The following is a 21,439-nucleotide window of genomic DNA, read 5'->3' on the forward strand; positions in this document are numbered from 1 at the left end:
TATTAAAAGTAAAATAAGGTTTAATGAACCACTGACAGGCAGAGTGGTAGCCAAATGCCTGGGTCCCTTCCCCTCACCATCCTGTATTATCAAGGTGCACACATCAACTGCCCAGTCTTTGTGGCATTTTACATTTTATATGGACATTAGAAGACCGGGACTATCTAGAAGACATGAGAACTTGCTGGTTGAGAAAACTGCCCTTGTTAGAAAGGAGGAGTGTCAGCCACTAAGCTTCAATTATTAGGCTGTTGTTTCTCTAAACTCATGTGCTGAGCCAGCACTTTGGTAAACTATCAAAAGACAGGAGAAAACAAGCCCAGGACCGTCAGATGTACCTCTCCTGCCTCTCTTCATCTTTTCCTAATTCATCTGTCTGTTTACAGTGGCATATGATGCCTGGCAAGTCATATTACTATTTAGCTAGGAAAGTGGGAAGGATTTCCAAATATCCATAAAAGTTTGGAATCATAGCTGAATATTCATGAATTTATAAAGTTTTATGATATTTAGGAGTTTTATAGTCTATATCAGGATTTCTCAAGTCAGCACTGTTGACATTTTGGGATGGATAATTTTTGGTTAAATGAGCTGTTCTATCCATTATAGTTTGCTTAGCAGCCTCCTGGCCTCTATCCACTAGATGCCAGTAGCACCCTCCCAGTTGTCATAATCAAAAATGCCTGCAGACATTGTCAAATGTCTCCCGTGAGTCAAAATCACCCCTGATTGAGAACCACTGGTCCAGAGACAATCTGTACAATTATTCAGACTCAGATTCTTACTGCACTCAATGCAAGTCAGTGCATTTCTGAATCGGGATGAGAAAAAGTAAATTGGGGGGAACCCCCCCATTTCCTGCATAATCAGCCTGGGAGAGGAGAAAAGGATTATTTTTATTGATCAAAGTTTTCTACACTATATGATTATCCTAATAAAGGTATGAGCTTCTAGCCTTCTGAAGAAATCTGTGAAAGAAGTTACATAACTACGGGAAGTAACCAGGCTTTCAGGATTGGAGCAACCAGTGAGAACTCCAAACTTCAACAGACTTCATTCTAGGAACACATACAGAGATTGAACATCCACTCCCACCATCATCAACCAGTGTGAAATTCAGTTTAACTAATCAGAGTCACAGTTGTTTGTTAATTTCCTCAACTGGTATTACATATATATTTATATATTTCTATTTTGAGATGGAGTCTAACTTTGTCACCCAGGCTGGAGTACAGTGGCATGATCTTGGCTTATTGCAACCTCTGCCTCCTAGGTTCATGTGACTCTTCTGCCTCAACCCCTTGAGAAGCTGGGAATACAGGCTCTGCCACCACGCCCGGCTAATTTTTGTATTTTTAGTAGAGACGGGGTTTCACCATGTTGATCTGGCTGGTCTTGAACTCCTTACCTCAAGTGATCAGCCCACCTTGGCTTCCCAAAGTGTGGGATCACAGGTGTGAGCCACCATGCCTGGCCAGGTATTAAATATTTGATAATAATAGTCACAATTTACTATCTAAGCTATAATACCAACTTGATCTCTCCAGGTGAATCCAAAGAATACATGATTACCTCCCCTACCCCCATCTAACCTGCGTCTTACCAGTCATCCTTCTCTGTAAGAAACAGCCACCTTGCCACCTATGTCTCAAGTCCCCAAATCTTGCGATCCATTCTTCTTGAGATACAATTCACATGCCATAAAATGTATCTTTAATGTATACAATTCAGCAGTTTGTTACTATGTTCACAGAGTTGTGCAAACATGACCATGATCGAATTCCAGAACACCCTCATCAACTCCAGTATGAAACTCTATATCCATCAGCAGTCATCCCATTACTCTCACCTACCAGCCTCTGGCAACCAGAATCTACTTTCTATCTCTATGGATCTGCTTATTCTAGGCACTTCCTGTAAATGGAATAATACCACAAAAATGGCCTTTTGTTTGTGGCTCCTTTCATTTATGAGGTTTTCAAGGTTCCTCCTCAGATTCACTCTTGATTTCCCTTTTTTTCACCCAGTCCATGTTAGTCTATGAAGAAGTGCGGTTAACGCCATTTCCATAACACATCCCTAGCCTGCCCCTTTCTCTCCATCACTGTTACCATGTTAGTGTGAGCTGCTGGCATCTTGTGCCTGAATGCTTCCTGTACTTCACCTGACTGAAAGCCCAACATTCGCAACTCAACTCCCAAGTTTTCTACACAAGGGAGGCTTTCCCTGACCAACCACCTTAAAGTAGCACTCAAACCACTCTCCATCACATGGACCTCTTTTTGCTTTTATTTGTTCACTCAAGTATTCAAAAAATATTTATTCAATATTATACTAGTATTTCTCTAGGTGCTGGGAATACAGAAGTGAACAAAACAAAGATCACTGCTGTCTTGTAGTCTAATGGAGGTACCACACAATAAAATAATTAGAAGGTAGCAAGTGCTTTGGCACAAGATGAAGTACAGAAGGGGAATAGTAAGGAGTGGGAAGTATTGCAGTTTTCAAAGAGTGATCAGGGAAGTGCTCAGTGAGGTGACAGCTGAACAAAGACATGGTGAGCCATGAGGATATCCAAAGATGGGTGTGCCAGGGAGAGGGGATGAGTTTGGTGAACTCAGGGCAGCAAAGACACCCATACAACAGATGCAGAGTTAAGAAGGCAGGAGAGTAGAAATAGATGCCGTCAGAGAGAGAACAAAGATCCAGAACTTGTAGGGCCCTGGGGGCCACAGGATGTTAATTCACTACCTTGTATTTTCCCATTTTCTCTTTCCCCACCCTCCCGCCCATTCCACAGAATGTAAATGCCTTGAGAGCAACAACATTATCTGGATTGTTCAACAATATATACTTACTTAGCCAAGAACTGTACCACACAGAGTGATCATTCAATAAGTGTTTACTAGATAAATTTATTGAATACTTACTATGTACCAGGCATTGTATAAGCCCTTAATATGCATTATCTGTTATAATTATTGTTAGCATTTTACAATAAGAAAACTGTAGCTTGGGGAGGTTAAATAATTCACCCAAGGTAATACAGTAAGAGACTTGAAAAGCCAAGACTTGAAATCAGGAGTGCTGACTCCAGAAACTTTATTCTTAACTACTACCTTTAAAAGCATTTGTAAATATGAGGTCATATTATCATTTATTATAAAAGATGGCTAAGACTAGAGACCCTGGAGCCAGACTGCCTGGGTTCAAATCCAGGATCTGCCTCATACTAGCTGTGTGACTCTGGGGGAAGTCCTTAACTTCTGTATGAATCAGATTCTTCAGCTCAATAGTGAGGATGACAATAATGAACTACATTATTGGCCATTGTGACACATAAAAAAATTAATCCACATATAAAAACTTTAAGGTGTGTGGCACATTAAAAGTACTCATTAAGTGTAAGCTATTATGTTATGAGACTAGTATGAGGCACTGTATTTTTTACAACCTAGAGCTGTACTTCCAGGACAAACAAAGGGACCTGACATCAGGTGGTCAACACTGGTGGTCACCAGTGCCTTATTTTAACTGTATCACTTTTATTTTGGAAGTCAAATATTAATATTTTGGGTTGGCAATCATAAGAAAAAGTCTTGGCGGTAATCAATGAAACTTCTAATGTAACTCCATGCTTTCCTGTTTAAAAAATACAGGAGGAAATAACTTCAGAAAAAGCTGATCATCTTATCTGGAATCACTTCTCATCCTACGTAAGTGGGATACTGTAAGAGATAACCAACTTCTCTGTGTTTGTTTTTAGGTTTCTAAAATCAGGGTTAGCACATTTGCAAGAGTAAAACCTTTTGACTGAGTAAGTCAGATAATTAACCCATCTTCCTTCCATGAGTACAATGCAGAGAGGGGAGAGGAGGGAAGTGAGGGTTATGGGAGGTGAGAGACAAGAGATTTAAAAATATCCTTCCTCACAATTATTCAAATACTTTAAATGTGTATTATTGTCATCCAACTTAGAATAAGAGGGGGGAAAATGTAAGGAAGAATGAAAAAATTGAGAATTAACAAATGAGCTATGAGAAAAGTATTAAAAATCAAGATAGCCAAAGTTCAGTGAAACCTAACAAAGTGGTTCCCACCTACTTTGTCATTGAAACTCTTTTGCATATTTCTTTTATAGACTTGAAATTGGAATATATTTTGTCTATCATCAAACTATATTTATTAAAATGTTTCCTATTTTAATTCCTCAGTTGTAATAGTGAAATCATATCCCAAGTATTCATTTAACAATACCTATCTGATCAGAACTATTATTATAACCAATATTACCATAATATTGATATAATTACAATAAAAGCAAAGAAGCTTAACACGTTGTTCCTCTATGGAACTTTATATAAAATCTACAGTGGTGTTTTAGGCTACAAATAGTTACAGATACTGTTTTTACCACCATAGATATTAAGAGTGATTTTTAAATTAAACTTTTTGAGATAATTTTAGATTTACATGCAGACGTAGAGATAATGCAAAGATCTCGTGTACTCTTTATTTAGTTTTCACTCATGGTAATGTCTTACATAATGACAGCATAGTATCAAAGCCAGTAAAACATTGACTCTGAGACAGTGAAGTCCTGAACATTTCCATCACCACAAGGATCTCTCATATTGTCTTTTCATAGCCACAACCACTTCCCTGCCACCCACACCTACTCCCTCCTTAATCCTTCTCTAACACTAATTTGTTCTTCATTTCTACAAATTTTTTCACTTCAGAAACGTTATATAAATAGAATCATATAGTATACACACTTCTGGGATACACTTTTTCTCAGTGTAATCCTCTGGAGATTCATCTGGGTTGTTCTGTGAACAACAGTTTGTTCCTTTTCATTGCTGAGTAGTGTTTCATGGTGTGGATTTACTAAAGATTTTTTTAAAATTAGACTTTACATTCCCGGATACATGTGCAGAATGTGCCAGTTTGTCACATAGGTATACATGTGCCATGGTGGTTCGCTGCACCCATCAACCCGTCATCTACATTGGACATCTCTCCCAATGCTATCCCTGCCTTAACTCCCCGCAACCTCTAACAGGCCCCGGTGTGTGATGTTCCCCTCCCTGTGTCCATGTGTTCTCACTGTTCAACTCCCACTTATGAGTGAGAACATTCAATGTTTGGTTTTCTGTTCTTGTGTTAGTTTGTTGATAATGATTGTTTCCAGCTTCATCCATGTCCCTACAAAGGACATGAACTCATCCTATTTTATGGCTACATAGTATTCAATGGTATATATATGCAACATTTTCTTTATCCAGTCTATCACTGATGGGAATTTGGGTTGGTTCCAGGTCTTTGCTATTGTGAACAGTGCTGCAATAAACATATGTGTGCATGTGTCTTTATAGAAGAATGACTGATAATCATTTGGGTATATACCCAGTCATGGGATTGCTGGGTCAAATGGTATTTCTATTTCTAGATCCTTGAGGAATTGCCACATTGTCTTCCACAATGGTTGAACTAATTTACACTCCCACCAACAGTGTAAAAGTGTTCCTATTTCTCCACATCCTCTCCAGCATCTGTTGTTTCCTGGCTTTTTAACGACTGCCATTCTAACTGGTGAGAGATGGTATCTCATTGTGGTTTTGATTTGCATTTTTCTAATGACCAGTGATAATGAGCATTTTTTCATGTTTGTTGGCCGCATAAATATCTTCTTTTGAGAACTGTCTGTTCATAGCCTTTGCCCATTTTTTGATGGGGTTTTTTTTTCTTGTAAATTTGTTTAAGTTTTTTTTGTAGATTCTAGATATTAGCCCTTTGTCTGATGGATAGATTGCAAAAATTTTCTCCCATTCTGTAGGTTGTCTGTTCACTCTGATGACGGTTTCTTTTGCTGTGCAGAAGCTCTTTAGTTTAATTAGATCCCATTGATCAATTTTGGCTTTTGGTTGCCATTGCTTTTGGTGTTTCAGTCATAAAGTCTTTGCCCATGCCTATGTTCTGAATGGTACTGGCTAGGTTTTCTTCTTAGGTGTTTATGGTTTTAGGTCTTACATTTAAGTCTTTAATACATCTTGAGTTAATTTTTGTGTACGGTGTAAGGAAGGGGTCCAGTTTCATTTTTCTGCATATGGCTAGCCAGTTATCCCAACACCATTTATTAAACAGGGAATCTTTTTCCCATTGCTTGTTTTTGCCAGGTCTGTCAAAGATCAGATGGTTGTAGATGTATGGTGTTATTTCTGAGGCCTCTGTTCTGTTCCATTGGTATCATATATTCCATTGGTACCATAGCTGTTTCGGTTACTATAGCCTTGTAGTATAGTTTGAAGTCAGGAAGCATGATGCCTCCAGCTTTGTTCTTTTTGCTTAGGATTGTTTTTGCTATGTGGGCTCTTTCTTGGTTTCATATGAAATTTAAAGTCGTTTTTTTCTAATTCTGTGAAGAAAGTCAGTGGTAGCTTGATGGGGATAGCATTGAATCTATAAATTACTTTGGGCAGTATGGCCATTTTCACAACAGTGATTCTTCCTATCCATGAGCTTGGGATGTTTTTCCATCTGTTTGTGTCCTCTCTTATTTCCTTGAGCAGTGGTTTGTAGTTCTCCTTGAAGAGGTCCTTCACATCCCTTGTAAGTTCTATTTCTAGGTATTTTATTCTCTTTGTAGCAATTGTGAATGGAAGTTCACTCATGATTTAGCTCTCTGTTTGTCTATTATTGGTGTCTGGGAATGCTTGTGAATTTTGCACACCGATTTTTGTATCCTGAAACTTTGCTGAAGTTGCTTGTCAGCTTAAAAAGATTTGGGGCTGAGAATATAGGGTTTTCTAAATATACAATCATGTCATCTGCAAACAAAGACAATTTGACTTCCTTTCTTCCTATTTGAATACCCTTTATTTCTTTCTCTTGCCTGACTGCCCTGGCCAGAACTTCCTATACTATGTTGAATAGGAGTGGTTAGAGAGGGCATCCTTGTCTTGCGCCAGGTTTCAAAGGAAATGCTTCCAGTTTTTGCCCATTCAGTATAATATTGGCTGTGGGTTTGTCATAAATAGCTCTTATTATTTTGAGATATGTTCCATCAATACCTAGTTTACTGAGAGTTTTTAGCATGAATTTTATTGAAGGCCTTCTCTGCATCTATTGAGATAATCATGTGGTTTTTGTCATTGGTTCTGTTTCTGTGATGGATTACATTTATTGATTTGCATATGTTGAACCAGCCTTGCATCTCAGGGATGAAGCCAACTTGATCGTGGTGGATAAACTTTTTGATGTGCTGATGGATTCAGTTTGCCAGTATCTTATGGAGGATTTTTGCATCAATGTTCATCAGGGATATTGGCCTGAAATTTTCCTTTTTTGTTGTGTTTCTTCCAGGTTTTGGTATCAGGATGATGCTGGCCTCATAAAATGAGTTAGGGAGGCATCCCTCTTTTTCTATTGTTTGGAATATTTTCAGAAGGAATGGTACTAGCTCCTCCTGGTACCTCTGGGAGAATTCGGCTGTGAATCTGTCTGTTCCAGGGCTTTTTTTGGTTGATAGCCTATTAATTACTGCCTCAAACAGTGTTTAGAGGGACATTTATAGCACTAAATGCCCACAAGAGAAAGCAGGAAAGATCTAAAATCAACACCTTAACATCACAATTAAAAGATCTAGAGAAGCAAGAACAAACAAAGTCAAAAGCCAGCAGAAGACAAGAAATAACTAAGATCAGATCAGAACTGAAGGAGACGGAGACATGAAAAACCCTTCAAAAAAAATCAGTGAATCCAGTAGCTGGTTTTTTGATAAGATCAACAAACTAGATAGACCACTACTCAGACTAATAAAGAAAAAAAGAAGAATCAAATAGATGCAATAAAAAATAGTAAAGGTGATATCACCACTGATCCTACAGAAATACAAACTACCATCAGAAAATACTATAAAAACCTCTATGCAAATAAACTAGAAAATGTAGGAGAAATGGTTAAATTCCAGGACATATACACCCTTCCAAGTCTAAACCAGGAAGGAGTCAAATCCCTGGATGTAGCAAATATTTTAACAAGGGATGCTTCTAGTTTGGGGATAGTTGGTATGAACACTTGCGTGTAGATTTTTGAGTGAACATTTAACTTTTCATCTATCTGGGATGAATGCCTGGAACTGCAATTGCTGGGTCATATGGTAGTTGCATGTCTAGTTTTTTAAGAGCTATCAACATTTTCCAGAGTGACTAAACATTTCACATTCACACAAGTAATATATAAGTGATCCACTAGCATTTGGTGTTGTGACTTTATTTTTTTAGCCATTCCTATAGATATGTATGGTTTTAATGTGCATTTCCCTAATTAAATATTAACATCTTTTCGTATGCTAATTGCCACTTATGTATCTTCTTTAGGGAAATGTCTTTTCATGCCTATTGTCCATGTTTTAATTTGATAGTCTGTAAGAGTTCTTTATTTAGTATAGATACTGATCCTTTGTCAGACATGTGATTTACAAATATTTTTCTCTCAGTCTGTAGATTGTCTTTTCATCCTCTTAACAGGGTCTTTCATGGAGCAAAACTGTTTAAGTTTTGATGAAATCTTATAAATAGTTCCTTTAATGGGTCTTGCTTTTGGTATAAAGTCTAAGGACTCTTTGCCAAGCCTTAGATCCAGCAAATATCCTCATGATTCTTGTTAGAAGATCTATAGTTTCATATTTTACATTTATGTCCATGATCCATTTTGAATTAATTTTTGTACAGTTGTGAAAAACCTATCTTTCCTTTATTGCTTTTTGCACCTTTGTCAAAAATGAGGTGGGCATGTTTGTGTGGGTTTATTTCTGGGTTCTGTCTTCCATTCCATAATCAATGTGTATTTCTGCCAATACCAGTCTTGATTACTGTAGCTATAAAGTAAGTCTTAAAATTACATAGACAAATTCCACCTATTTTATTCTTCTTTTTCAATTATATCAGGTTTGTGCAAAAGTAATTGGGGTTTTGCCATTAAAAAATGATACAAAGCACAATTACTTTTGCAGCAACTTAATAGCTCTTTGGCCTTTCCACACGTATTTTCTAATGCAATTGTTTATATTTATAAAATATCCTTCTGGGGACATAGAAAAGAATTGTGTTAAACCTGCAAGGCAATTTATAGAAAATTGATATCTCTCTCTGTTAAATCTCCCAATCTATGAAACTCGTGTATCTCTTCATTTATTTAGATCACTGATTTCTCTAACTGACATTGTGTAGTTTTCAACATATAAGTCCTCTACATGTTTTGCTAAATTTACAAATAAGATTTCACATTTTTTGAGTGATTGTGAATAGATATGTATTTTTAATTTTGGTGTCGATGTATCCATTGATAATGTACAGACATACAACTGATTTTTGTGTTCTTGTATCCTACAACCTTGCTGAATGCACTTCTTGGTTGCAGTACTTTTTGCTGAGTGTGTGCTTTTTATTCCTGGAGGTTGTCTATGTATACAATTATGTCATCTGGAAATAGTCACAGTTTCACTTCTTCTTTTCCAACTTGGTTGCTTTTTGTTTCCTTTTCTTGCCTTACTGCAGTGAATTTACAATTAGAGTGGTGAGAAGAGACATCCTTGCTTAGTTCCTAATCTTCCAGGCAGACCATTCAGTCTTTTATCATTAAAGATAAAGTCAGCTGTAGGTTTCTTGTAAACATTCTTTATCAAATTCAGGAAGTTATTCTCTATTCCTGTTTTATGACAGTTTTTATCATGAATAGCTTAAACTTTAGTGCTCTTTCGGTATCAGTTGATATGACCATGTGATTTGTTTTCTTCTTTACTGTGTCAATGTGGTGTACTACACTGATAGATTTTTGAATCTTGAATTGGCATTGTGTCCCTGGCATAACCCCTACTTGGTCATGGTGTATAATTCTTATTATATAATGCTGTATGTGATCTATTCACTAATTTTTCTGTTTTTGGTAAAGAAGGGGTCTTACTATGTATCCCAGGCTAGTCTCAAATTCCTAGGCTCAAGTGATCCTCCCACCTCAGCCTCCCAAAGTGCTGATTGCAGGTATGAGCTACCACGTTTGGCCCACTAATAGTTTTCATGATTTTTGTAGTTATATTCATGAGGAATATCTGTCTACAGAGATTTTGTACTGTCTTTGTCTGGTTTTGGTATCAGGGTAAACCTGCAAACTAGAACATGTTTCTTTCTTTTTTTCTGAAAGAGACTGTACAGAATTTGAAGTTAACTCTATTTTATTTTTTTGAGGTGGGGTCTTGCTGTGTCACCCAGGCGGGAGTGTAGTGGTGCAACCATGACTCACTGTAACCTCAACCTCCAGCGCTCATGTGATCCTCTCACTTCAGCCTCCTGAATCACTGGGACTACGGGCACATGCCACTACATCCGGCTTATTTAAAATTTTTTTTGTAGAGACAGGGTCTCACTATGTTGCCTGGGCTGGTCTCGAACTCCTGAACTCAAGGGATCCTCCCGCCTTGGCTTTCCAGAGTGCTGGGGTCACAGGCATGAGCCGCCACACTTGACTAGTTAACTGTATTTTAAATGTGTGGTATAATTCTTACCACTTGGGTCTACATATTTCTTTTTTGAAAGTTTTAAAATGGTGAATCCAATTTCCTTAGTAATTTTAAGATTATTCAAATAACCTATTTCATATTGGATAATTTGTGATGTTTTGTTTTTTGAGCAACTGTCTCTTTCTTCTAAGACATCCAATATATGTGCATATTATTCCCTCATTATCCATTTGATATCTTCAGGGTCCAGAGTGATTCATCTGATTCATTCCTGATACTGGCAATTTATATTTCTTCTTTTTTTGTTTTGTCAGTACTACTACAGATTTGTCAATTTTATTTATTTCCTGTTTAACTGATTTTATCTTTTGTTTTTCTGTTTTAAATTTCAATAACTTCTGTTCTTAATTATTTCCTTCCTCTTGTTTACTTTAGGTTTGCTTTTCTATTTAGAGGTTGTTGAGGTCGGCTTACATCGTTGTTGAACTTACATTATTAATTTCAGACTTACTCTTTTCTTTATACACGTGACTTGTTAGAGTATTCCTCTCAGCACTGCTTTGGCTGTGTCCCCTAGTTTTCGATACGTTGTAGTTTTCTTTTAATTCAGCTCAATGTATTTTAAAAATTTCCCTTGAAAATTTCTCTTTGACCCCTGGATTATTTAGAAATATGCTGCTTCAGTTTCAAGTGTTTAGAGATTTTACTATCTCTCTGTTGTTGATTTCTATTTTAATTTCATTGTGGTTGGAGTATACTCTATATCGTTCACTTGTTCATATTTTTTGAGGTTTTTAAGTTAAAAAAAATATATAGCCCAGAACACAGTCAATTTTAGTGTATGTTCCATGGCTGTTTGAACAGTATGTATTGCTGTTGTTGGGCACGTTACCCTATAAATGTCTACTAGATCCTGTTGGCTGATGATACTGTTGAGTTCTATATCCTTGCTGATTTTCTAACTGTTTTGCCAAACCTTGAGAGAGAGACACTGAGGTCTCCAATTATAGATGTAGACTTGTCAATTCTCCTTTCAGTTCAATTTTTGCTTCATACATTTTACAGCTCTGTTGTTTGATGCACAGTTGGAATTGCTGTGCCAAGGGAGGGGAGAGGGGCTGAAGGTTGAGCTGATTACTGATGGCCAGCAATTTAATCAACAATGACTCCACAATGACACCTCTATAAATCCCAGAAGGATAGGGTTTGGAGCACTTCAGGGTTACTGAACACATCCATGTGCTGGGAGTGTAGTGCACCTCAAGTTTCACAAGACTTGTGTTCTGGACCCCTCCGAATTTTATCCCTGTATCTCTTCATATGGCTGTTCATCTGTATCCTTTATAATGTTCTTTATAATAAGCCAGTACATGTAAGTAAGTGTTTCCCTGAGTTCTGTGAGCCATTCCAGCAAATGACTGAACTTGAGGGAGTCATGGGAAACGCCAATTTATAGACCCTCCATCAGAAATACTGGATGCCTGGACTTGTGATTGGCATCCAAAGTGGGGAAAATCTTGAGACTGAGCGCTTAACTGTGGGATATGAATCTGCCTCCAGATAGTGTCAGAATTGAATTAAATTATGAGATACCTAGCTTGTGTTGGAGAACAGGTTGTTGTGGGTAAAACCCTATACATCTGGTCACAGCTGTGTTCTGTGTTGAATGAGTGTGTATCATAGAAGACATTTTTCCCCTACATCACAGCATGTGATTGCTTAACATCACTTCTTGCACAGAGTAAGGGTACACAGTAGGCAAAGGTTATTTATGTTTTTCTCAGATATATTAACAAATAGTTGCCACAGAGGAAAAAGGAAAATGTTTTTGCTCTGGATTTAAACAAATCCAGAGGGCCAAATAAGTACTTTATGGGATAGAAAAGCAATTCTTGGTCTAACAATGTTATTATTCGTAAATGACCAACAACTCACTAGTTTACAATATTTTGCCAATGTGCTCCATTCTGCTAAGTTCTTAACAAATACTGTGTAGGGAATTGGATGCCCATTGCAGATCTCTGGCTAATTTACAGGTGTAGTAAACAAAACCCTAGATTCAAAACCATAGGAGTTTAACCTCCTAAAAAGTTCATAATAAATGTACTTTATTTTTATTTTTAAAATCTGTTACAGGAACTATTGTTTAGCAAATTAATGACTCCTCTGTAACTCTATAATAATCTTTGCTGTTCAGGCTTTGCTAAGAGGAGGAAGACTGCATAGTAATGGGTAAGAATGATAATCTATCTGTAAGCAATAGGACAGTTAGGCCGGGCCTTTACTGAATAATACTGATATATGTTGTTATTGTTCTGTCTCTCTGGCAGTGGTTTTCAAACTTTTCTGACCATAACCCACAACAAAAACTACATCATATGTTATTACTCAGTGTGAAAACACACACACACACCCAACTAAAGTAAAAATTTCATGAAACAATATTTTACTATTTGTGATGTACTCTGATCAATATATTCCTATTGTTCTCTTTTATTCTATTAAGTTAAACACCCTAAAAGCCACTACATTAATTTCATGACCCGCCAATAGGTAGTGAGAGACTCTCAGCTGCTGTATGAGAAAACCAAGGCTGCAGTTTCCGAAATACATAAATGTAGTCATCTTCCTACAGTGGGACATTCTCTGCTGATGGCGTAGGATGGGATGGAAGGTATCGTTTAACCAAGTAATGTTTCCTTGGAGTTCAACATGCTTAACATTTAAACTGAAAATTTTCATCCTTTAAAATTTGGGGCAGGGTTTCATGATGGTATTCCCTTAGTCAATCAAATTAATGCTACTTCATTGCTTAGAATATATTTTTATGCAGGAAATACAGCATGTGTTTGAATATTTTTAAAAGCTTTTTCTTAAATTAAAAAGCAATATATATTTAGTAAACAAAAATGCAAACAAATATAAAAAATCCCAAAACCAACAGATAATCATGGCAACATAGGTTATTTTGTTTATGTATTTGTCCTACACACAGACACACTTAAAATCACACACATACAATTTGCATTCTTAAGACCAAGAGATAATTGTGGTAACATTTTATATGTTGTTTTCTTTCTATATTTTTCCTATACAAACACACACACACATTCACACACACACACAAACACACACTTAAAATAACACACATTCAATTTGGATTTTACATGCAGATATGTCTTCCTCCAACTATTATAAACATCAAAAATTATTTTAAAATATTTTGTAGGCTGGAGAATATTATGAAATGGGATAATTTATTATTGCTCTATTTATAGACATTTAGATTTTTTTCAAGTTTGTGAGTGCTGTTTATTTTTGTTTATGGTATTCTTCCATGAATATTGTGCATTCATTTTTACCTTAATATTTTTTCATTTCCTTTTATGCCTATAAATTCCTTCCCAATTTCTACTCCAATCTAGAGACAGGTAAATGTTAGATATAGTAAGATTAGATAAATTATTAGATTATAGTAACATTAGATAATTCCAATGTTCCATTACCATTTTGGTGTAGATTTTTTATAAATCATGCTAATATTGTTCCATTGCCTTAAAAATATAGTAATGGGTAGTGAATATTACTGAATGGAGTTCAATACTAGGTGCCAATGCCTAGTTTGCAGTATAAGTTCAGTGAAAATTTTGTTGAATGAATCAACAATCACAATTTTTTTTTTGAGGTGGAGTTTTGCTCTTGTCACCGGACTGGAGTGCAACGGCGTGATCTCAGCTCACTGCAACCTCTGCCTCTCGGGTTCAAGTGAGTCTCCTGCCTCAGCCTCCTGAGTAGCTGGGACTATAGGCATGTACCACCACACCCAGCTGATTTTTTAAATATTTTAAATAGAGACGGGGTTTCACCATTTTGGCCAGGCTGGTCTCAAACTCCTGACCTCAGGTGATCCACCCACCTCACCCTCCCAAAGTGCTGGGATTACAGGCGTGAGCCACTGTGCCCGGCCCAACTTTATCTTTTTTAAAAAATTAAAAAGAACTGAAAACTAGTCAACAGTTACAGAAATGTACAGAGTAGAAAGTGAATCTCTTGAAATTGTGTTCCTCAAGATAAATGTTGATTTAATGTATATCCTTCCAGATATTTTTCTATGAAGTGAGAATTACACTTTACTATTTTTTTTTTTTTTTTTTTTTGAGACAGAGTCTCACTCTCACCAAAGCTAGAGTGCAGTGGCGTGATCTCAAATCAGTGCAACCTCTACCTCTCAGGTCCATGCCATTCTCGTGCCTCAGCCTCCTGAGTAGCTGGAATTACAGGTGCCCGCCACCACGCCCAGCTTTTGTATTTTTAGTAGAAATGGGGCTTCGTCATGTTGGCCAGGCTGGTCTTGAACTCCTGACCTCAAGTGAACCACCTGCCTTGGCCTCCCAAAGTGCTGGGATTACAGGTGTGAGCACCTGGCCTGAATTATTCATTTAACTGCATAAAAATATATGCAAATAGATGTTTACTGTTGTATTGCTGTTTTCTAGTAAAACAAAAAATAGAGGATTGGTTAGAGTAGTTACTGCATCTATGTAAAATAGCCCCAAATAAATCAGTAGTATCTGAATAAACAGACATGGAAAGATGTACACAATGTATCATTATATGAAAAAAAAAGAAAAAGTATTTTAAATATTGATGTATTGCTATAACAAGAGATTTTCCCATTTTAAACCATCAGTGCATTCCTTAATCAAGTTAAGTAAACAATTTTTTAAAAATACAGATAAATTTGTTAGTTTTTAGATAGGATTTTTATTGATATCCCAGCAGTGAACTTAGTTTTTGGTTTTGAGTATGCTACCTCTGCCCGAGTTATACTAGGTTCATGAAATGCAATAAGTAACTTCATCTTGTTGTCCTGTATTCCAGAACATCTTACCTAGCACTGAAATCATCTGCATCTTAAAAGTCTAAATGATTTACCTGATAAAACCATCCGTTCCCAGAACTTTTTTGGTAAAGGTTTAATATGTACATGAATTAAAAACATAAAGAAGTAATTTGTTCAAATTATCTATATCCTTATTTATTTTGAACTGCTGTGACTGATGGTGGTATATTAAAGTATAGTTGTGTTTGTCAATTTCTCCTTGAATCTTTTTAAAAAATTTTTGTTTTACAGTATGTTTCTGTGCTGAAGCAGCAGTGCAATTGAGACTCTTAAATGTGTGCAACTAACTAAAAAGGTAAACTCACTCTGGTATATTTGATTTAGGTAAGGCCACTACATAATATGGCAATGGCCATATAAGCAATTCTTAATTTTTTTTTTTTTTTTTAGACGGAGTTTTGCTCTTGTTACCCAGGCTGGAGTGCAATGGCGCGATCTCGGCTCACCGCAACCTCCGCCTCCTGGGTTCAGGCAATTCTCCTGCCTCAGCCTCCTGAGTAGCTGGGATTACAGGCACGCGCCACCGTGCCCAGCTAATTTTTGTATTTTTAGTAGAGACGGGGTTTCACCATGTTGACCAGGATGGTCTTGATCTCTTGACCTCGTGATCCACCCGCCTCAGCCTCCCAAAGTGCTGGGATTACAGGCTTGAGCCACCGTGCCTGGCCCTAATTTTTTTTTTTTTTTTTGGCCAAAAAGGTAGAGGAGTGACAGCAACTCTGCTTATACTTCTTCATAGCCAAAACTCTAGGCATCTAAAAGAAGCATATTAAGATTCCTTTTCTCATTTAGATAACTGAAATTATCACAGTTGTATTTACTGTAATTTGGATCTAACCTCAGTCAGTCAGCCATCTGTTAAAAGCAGACATCCTCTGTTCAATCTTATTTCTTTTTTATCTTAATTGCAATTTCCTTTATTATTTATTTAAATGTATAACTACATTTTTTCTTTATAATAATATATCAAAAAAACCTCTCTATACATTCCAGCTTCTATTCTACATATAAAAAAACTAGGAGTAGTTTATATTATAGTATTAATTGGATTTTTAATTTTTACTTCCAATAAGATGAACTTAATTAACTAATTTGCTACTTCACTCTCTCACCAAGACAACACAAGTAATTTCACCCAATCTCTCTAGTACTTCAACTAAAAAATAAGGATAATGAGTTGGCTCCATCATAATAGGGATATATGAAGAATTGAAGCTTAACACTTTTTTGTCATGAGAACCTTTTATAATTTACCAATGTAAGTCTAGGGAAAGACTAAGCATAATAAAAATGAAGATTTTATTAAGTAGTATGAAAACAGTTTCTTCCACCAGTTTACCTTGCCAATATATTGACTGAGGAAGCTCTTATACATTATGGACTTTGTATCTGGTCTTACCTGATCCATTTTTCAGATACCCATTTGCATCTACAGTTGTATACATGATATACGGTCCAGGTTGATTCACTCCAAAGGGCTGCAATAGAAACAAAAAATAGTTAAGGCTTTGAAAGTAAGGGAATTACTGGAAGTTTCAGGCAAACCTCTTTCAAAGCAAAAAATTCTGACACAGATGACAGTTTCCTAGAGACCCCTTTCATAAACAGACAGCACATCAAAAGAAAACCTGTCGTTTCTTAGGATGTTAGTGTTAATAATAAACAAACACAAAGAAAACCTGATTAGTAGAAAATTCTCAAGACTTTAAATGATTTAATAGTTGCATTTATATAGTTCATTATTTTAACTGGGTATTTCTAAAATCAGATATTCTGTTGAATATAGCATTGCTTTTTCCCTTCAGTGAGGGATTGGATATGGCTTACATTTTCCCACTAAAATATCAACACAAGTAAAATCCATCTATAATAATTGCAATAGAATAAAAAATACTGATGATTAGTTCTACCACATTTAAACTCCTGCACACTTAAGGAATATATTATTATCATTATTTTTTCTTGTACTTTAGGTTCTGGGGTACATGTGCAGATCATGCAGGACTGTTGCATAGGTACATACATGGCAAGGTGGTTTGCTGCCTCCGTCCCTCCATCACCTATATCTGGCATTTCTCCCCATTGAACACGCTTTACGAATGACTATATAGAGGAACTGGATCAGGATTTCTAGACCGTGTGTTCAAATAACAGAATGACTGGCCCATGATGATAGGTGAGCTTCAGCTTTAGGACTCGTATCAGACACATGCTGACCTGATTTTTTTAACTGAATACAGGTGGGAGAGAGAACACTGCTTTTCCTTGCCAATCTGCAAAGTAAGAATGTAGATATAGGCTGGTGGCTCACACCTGTAATCCCAGCACTTTGGGTGGCTGAGGTGGGCAGATCATGAGGTCAGTAGATCAACACCATCCTGGCTAACACACTGAAACCCCATCTCTACTATAAATGCAAAAAATTAGCCGGGTGTGGTTTCATGCACCTGTAGTCCTAGCTATTCTGGAGGCTGAGGCAGAAGCCCAGGAGGCAGAGGTTGCAGAGAGCCGAGATTGCACCACTGCACTCCAGCCTGGGTGACAGAGCGAGACTCCGTCTAAAAAAAAAAAAAAGTAGATATAACAGTTTACTAATTCTCTCATGAAAGTAGTATGTATTACAAAGCATAGTATTAATCTTAACACATAAAAACATTTCTTAATAAGTTTATTTTGCATATTTGTGTGATTTCTTCATGAATCATTTAATCAGTCAGTTATGCCTCATGAGTAATTCCATGCTTATAGCAACCTATTTTCTCATAGCCATTGGAAGCATATGGACTTCTGAAGATCTTAAAGTATCAGGCAGTTGTGATATTGATGAAATTATATTACTGCTTATCATCCGGGAGAAAAATCATTTTTAGAGCATCAGTAGCCTATCTAAATGTCATTATTAACTTTTCTGTACTTTACTGGGAAGATCAGTAGGATTTTGATGCTGTGAAAAATATTCAAAAGAATTTAAAGCATTTCTTAAACATTTTGTCATCTTTTCTTAGGATGTCCATTGCAATCAAGTTTCTTTATGTTCTATTTTATTAGCCTTGATTTCTAAAGAGAAGGAGCATATAATTTTATTCAAGATTTGAGGAATGTTCCAGAAAAAGGAAACAAGTTAGAGATAGACCTCGCCATTGTAACTGAGGCACTGTCAATCCATCAGATTTTTCTTGAATGAAAAATAGTGAACAGAGACTTTTCAAAAGAAGACATTTATGAGGCCAAGAAACATATGAAAAAATGCTCATCATCACTGGTCATTAGAGAAATGTAAATAAAAACCACAATGAGATATCATCTCACGCCAGTCAGAATGGCGATCATTAAAAATCAGGAGACAACAGATGCTAGACAGGATGTGAAGAAATAGGAACACTTTTACACTGTTGGTGGGAGTGTAAATTAGTTCAACCATTGTGGAGGACAGTGTGGTGATTCCTCAAGGATCTAGAAATAGAAATACCACTTGACCCAGCAATCCCATTACTGGGTATATACCCAAAGAACTATAAATTGTTCTATTATAAAGACACATGCACACGTATGTTCACTGTGGCACTGTTTACAATAGCAAAGACCTGGAACCAACCCAAGTGCCCACTGATGATAGACTGGACAAAGAAAATGTGGCACATATACACCATAGAATACTATGCAGCCATAAAAAAGGATGAGTTCATGTCGTTTGTAGGGACATGGATGAATCTGAAAACCATCATTCTCAGCAGACTGACACAAGAACAGAAAACCAAACACCACATGTTCTCACTCAAAAGTGGGTATTGAACAATAATAACACATGGACACAGGGATGGGAACATCACAATAATGGCTGAAACTACCTAAATTTAATGAACAACATTAACTGTACACCCTAAAGGTCAATGAGCACCAAGTAGGGTAAACTCAAAGAGCTCCACACCATGATAAGTGAAAGTCAAATCCTACCTATCGTATCATAGTTAACATTTTGAAAGCCAAAGAGTGAAAGTTGAAAGCAGCAAGAGACAAGCAATTCATCATGGACAAGGTATCCTCAGTAGGATTAACAGCTCAATTCTCATCAGAAACCCAGGAGCTACAAGGCAGTAGGCTGATAAATTCAAAGTGTTAAAAGAAAAAGACTGTCAGCCAAGAAGTCTAAAATCCAGCAAAAAATATCCTTCAAAAATGAAGCAGAAGTTAACATACAGCCAGATAAAACTAGAAAGAACTTGTTATTAGTACACCTGACTTGTAGGAAATATTAAAGGGAATTCTAGCTGATCTGAAAGAACACTAGATAGTAAACTGAATCCACACAAATCAAGAGTACTAGTAAAGGTAACTGTAAGTATTCTGTGAAGACTCAGTTGAAAAAAAAAGGTACTGTTAGGGAATAGGTATAAATACATTTTTGTTTGTAGCTCTTTTCTCCTACCTGATATAAAAGACTATTGTTTGAAACAATAATTATAAAACCATCTTATTGGTCTCATATTGCTTGAAGATGTAATTTGTATGACAATAATAGTACAAACTGAGGAGTGAACAAACTGAGATATGTTAGAGCAAAGTTTTTATAAGCTACTGAAATTAAGTTGGAATTAATATGAACTAGATTGTTTCTAAGTCAAGATGTTAATTGTAATCCTGAGAGCAACTACTAACAAAATAACTTTTTAAAAATAGAGTGAGGCTGGGCGGGGTGGCTCACGCCTGCAATCCCAGCACTTTGGGAGGTTGAGGTAGGAGGACCACCTGAGTTCAGGAGTTCAAGACCAGCCTGGCCAACATGGCAAAACCCCATCTCTGTCAAAAATACAAAAATTAGCTGGGTGTGGTGGTGCACATCTGTAGTCCCAGCTACTTGGGAGGCTGAAGCAGGAGAATCCCTTGAGCCCAGGAGGTAGAGGTTGCAGTAAGCCCATATCATGCCACTGCACTCCAGCCTGGGCAACAGAGTTGAGACTCTATCTCAAAATAAATAAATCAAAATAGAGTGAAAAAAACAACAAAAGAATTAAAATGATATCCTAGACAACATATAACATTAAAGGATGCAGTAATGGTGGAATTGAGCAACCAAGAAAACATGACATATTGAAAACAAAACAATGACAGGCATAATCTGTTTTATCATTAATTTCATTAACTATAAATGAGTTAAATGCTCCTATCAAAAAGGCAAAGATTAACCAAATGGACAGAACAATATAACCAACTATGTGCCATCTACAGAAGACACACATTACATTCATAGACAACAGACAGGCTGAAAGTAAAAGCATGGAAAGGTATACTATGGGAAAAGAAACCAAATGAGAACTGGAATGGCTATACAGATATCAGACAAAATACACTTTAACACAAATTGTTTTTAGACACAAAAAAGGACATCATATAATGATAAAAGGCCCAATCCATCAAGAAGACCTAGCAATTATAAGCATATTGCACCTAACCAACAGAGTCCCAAAGTACATTAAGAATTTGAGGGAGAAACAGATAATTCAACAATAGTTGAAAACTTCAGTATGCCAATTTTAATAATGGATAGAAGAACTAGATAGAAGATCAGCAGGAAAAGAGAAGATGTGAACAACACTGTAAACCAACTAGACCTAACAGATTTGTAGAGAACACTGCATCCAACTGTAGCAGAATACATATTCTTCTCAAACACATGTGGAATGTTCTGTAGGAGGGACCTGGAGAACATAAAACAAGCTTTATGTTTTATGGTATGCTAGGCCATAAAACAAGCTTTAGTTGATATAAAAGTATCGAAATTGTACAAACGATATTCTCTGATTGCAACAGAATTAATTAGAAATCAACAACAGGGCTGGGCGCGGTGGCTCACGCCTGTAATCCCAGCACTTTGGGAGGCCGAGGTGGGTGGATCACGAGGTCAAGAGATCGAGACCATCCTGGTCAACATGGTGAAACCCCGTCTCTACTAAAAATACAAAAAATTAGCTGGGCATAGTGGCGCGTGCCTGTAATCCCAGCTACTCAGGAGGCTGAGG

The 21,439-nt window shown here is 36.7% G+C and overlaps 1 protein-coding gene across 1 annotated transcript in view; it reads right to left on the bottom strand.

The window, feature by feature from the left end:
- The window catches only part of ITFG1 (integrin alpha FG-GAP repeat containing 1), a 301,870-nt gene that overhangs the window by 45,402 nt on the left and 235,029 nt on the right, over positions 1 to 21,439 (bottom strand). Inside the window, exon 14 of the mRNA XM_012473547.3 lies at positions 16,822 to 16,900. Within this exon, the coding sequence (XP_012328970.1) occupies positions 16,822 to 16,900 (79 nt within the window). The remainder of the gene's footprint in view (positions 1 to 16,821; positions 16,901 to 21,439) is intronic.

This window comes from Aotus nancymaae, unplaced genomic scaffold (genome assembly GCF_030222135.1).
Source record: "Aotus nancymaae isolate 86718 unplaced genomic scaffold, 86718_ANA_hifiasm-v0.15.2.pri h1tg000030l, whole genome shotgun sequence".
Lineage (NCBI taxonomy): Eukaryota > Metazoa > Chordata > Mammalia > Primates > Aotidae > Aotus > Aotus nancymaae.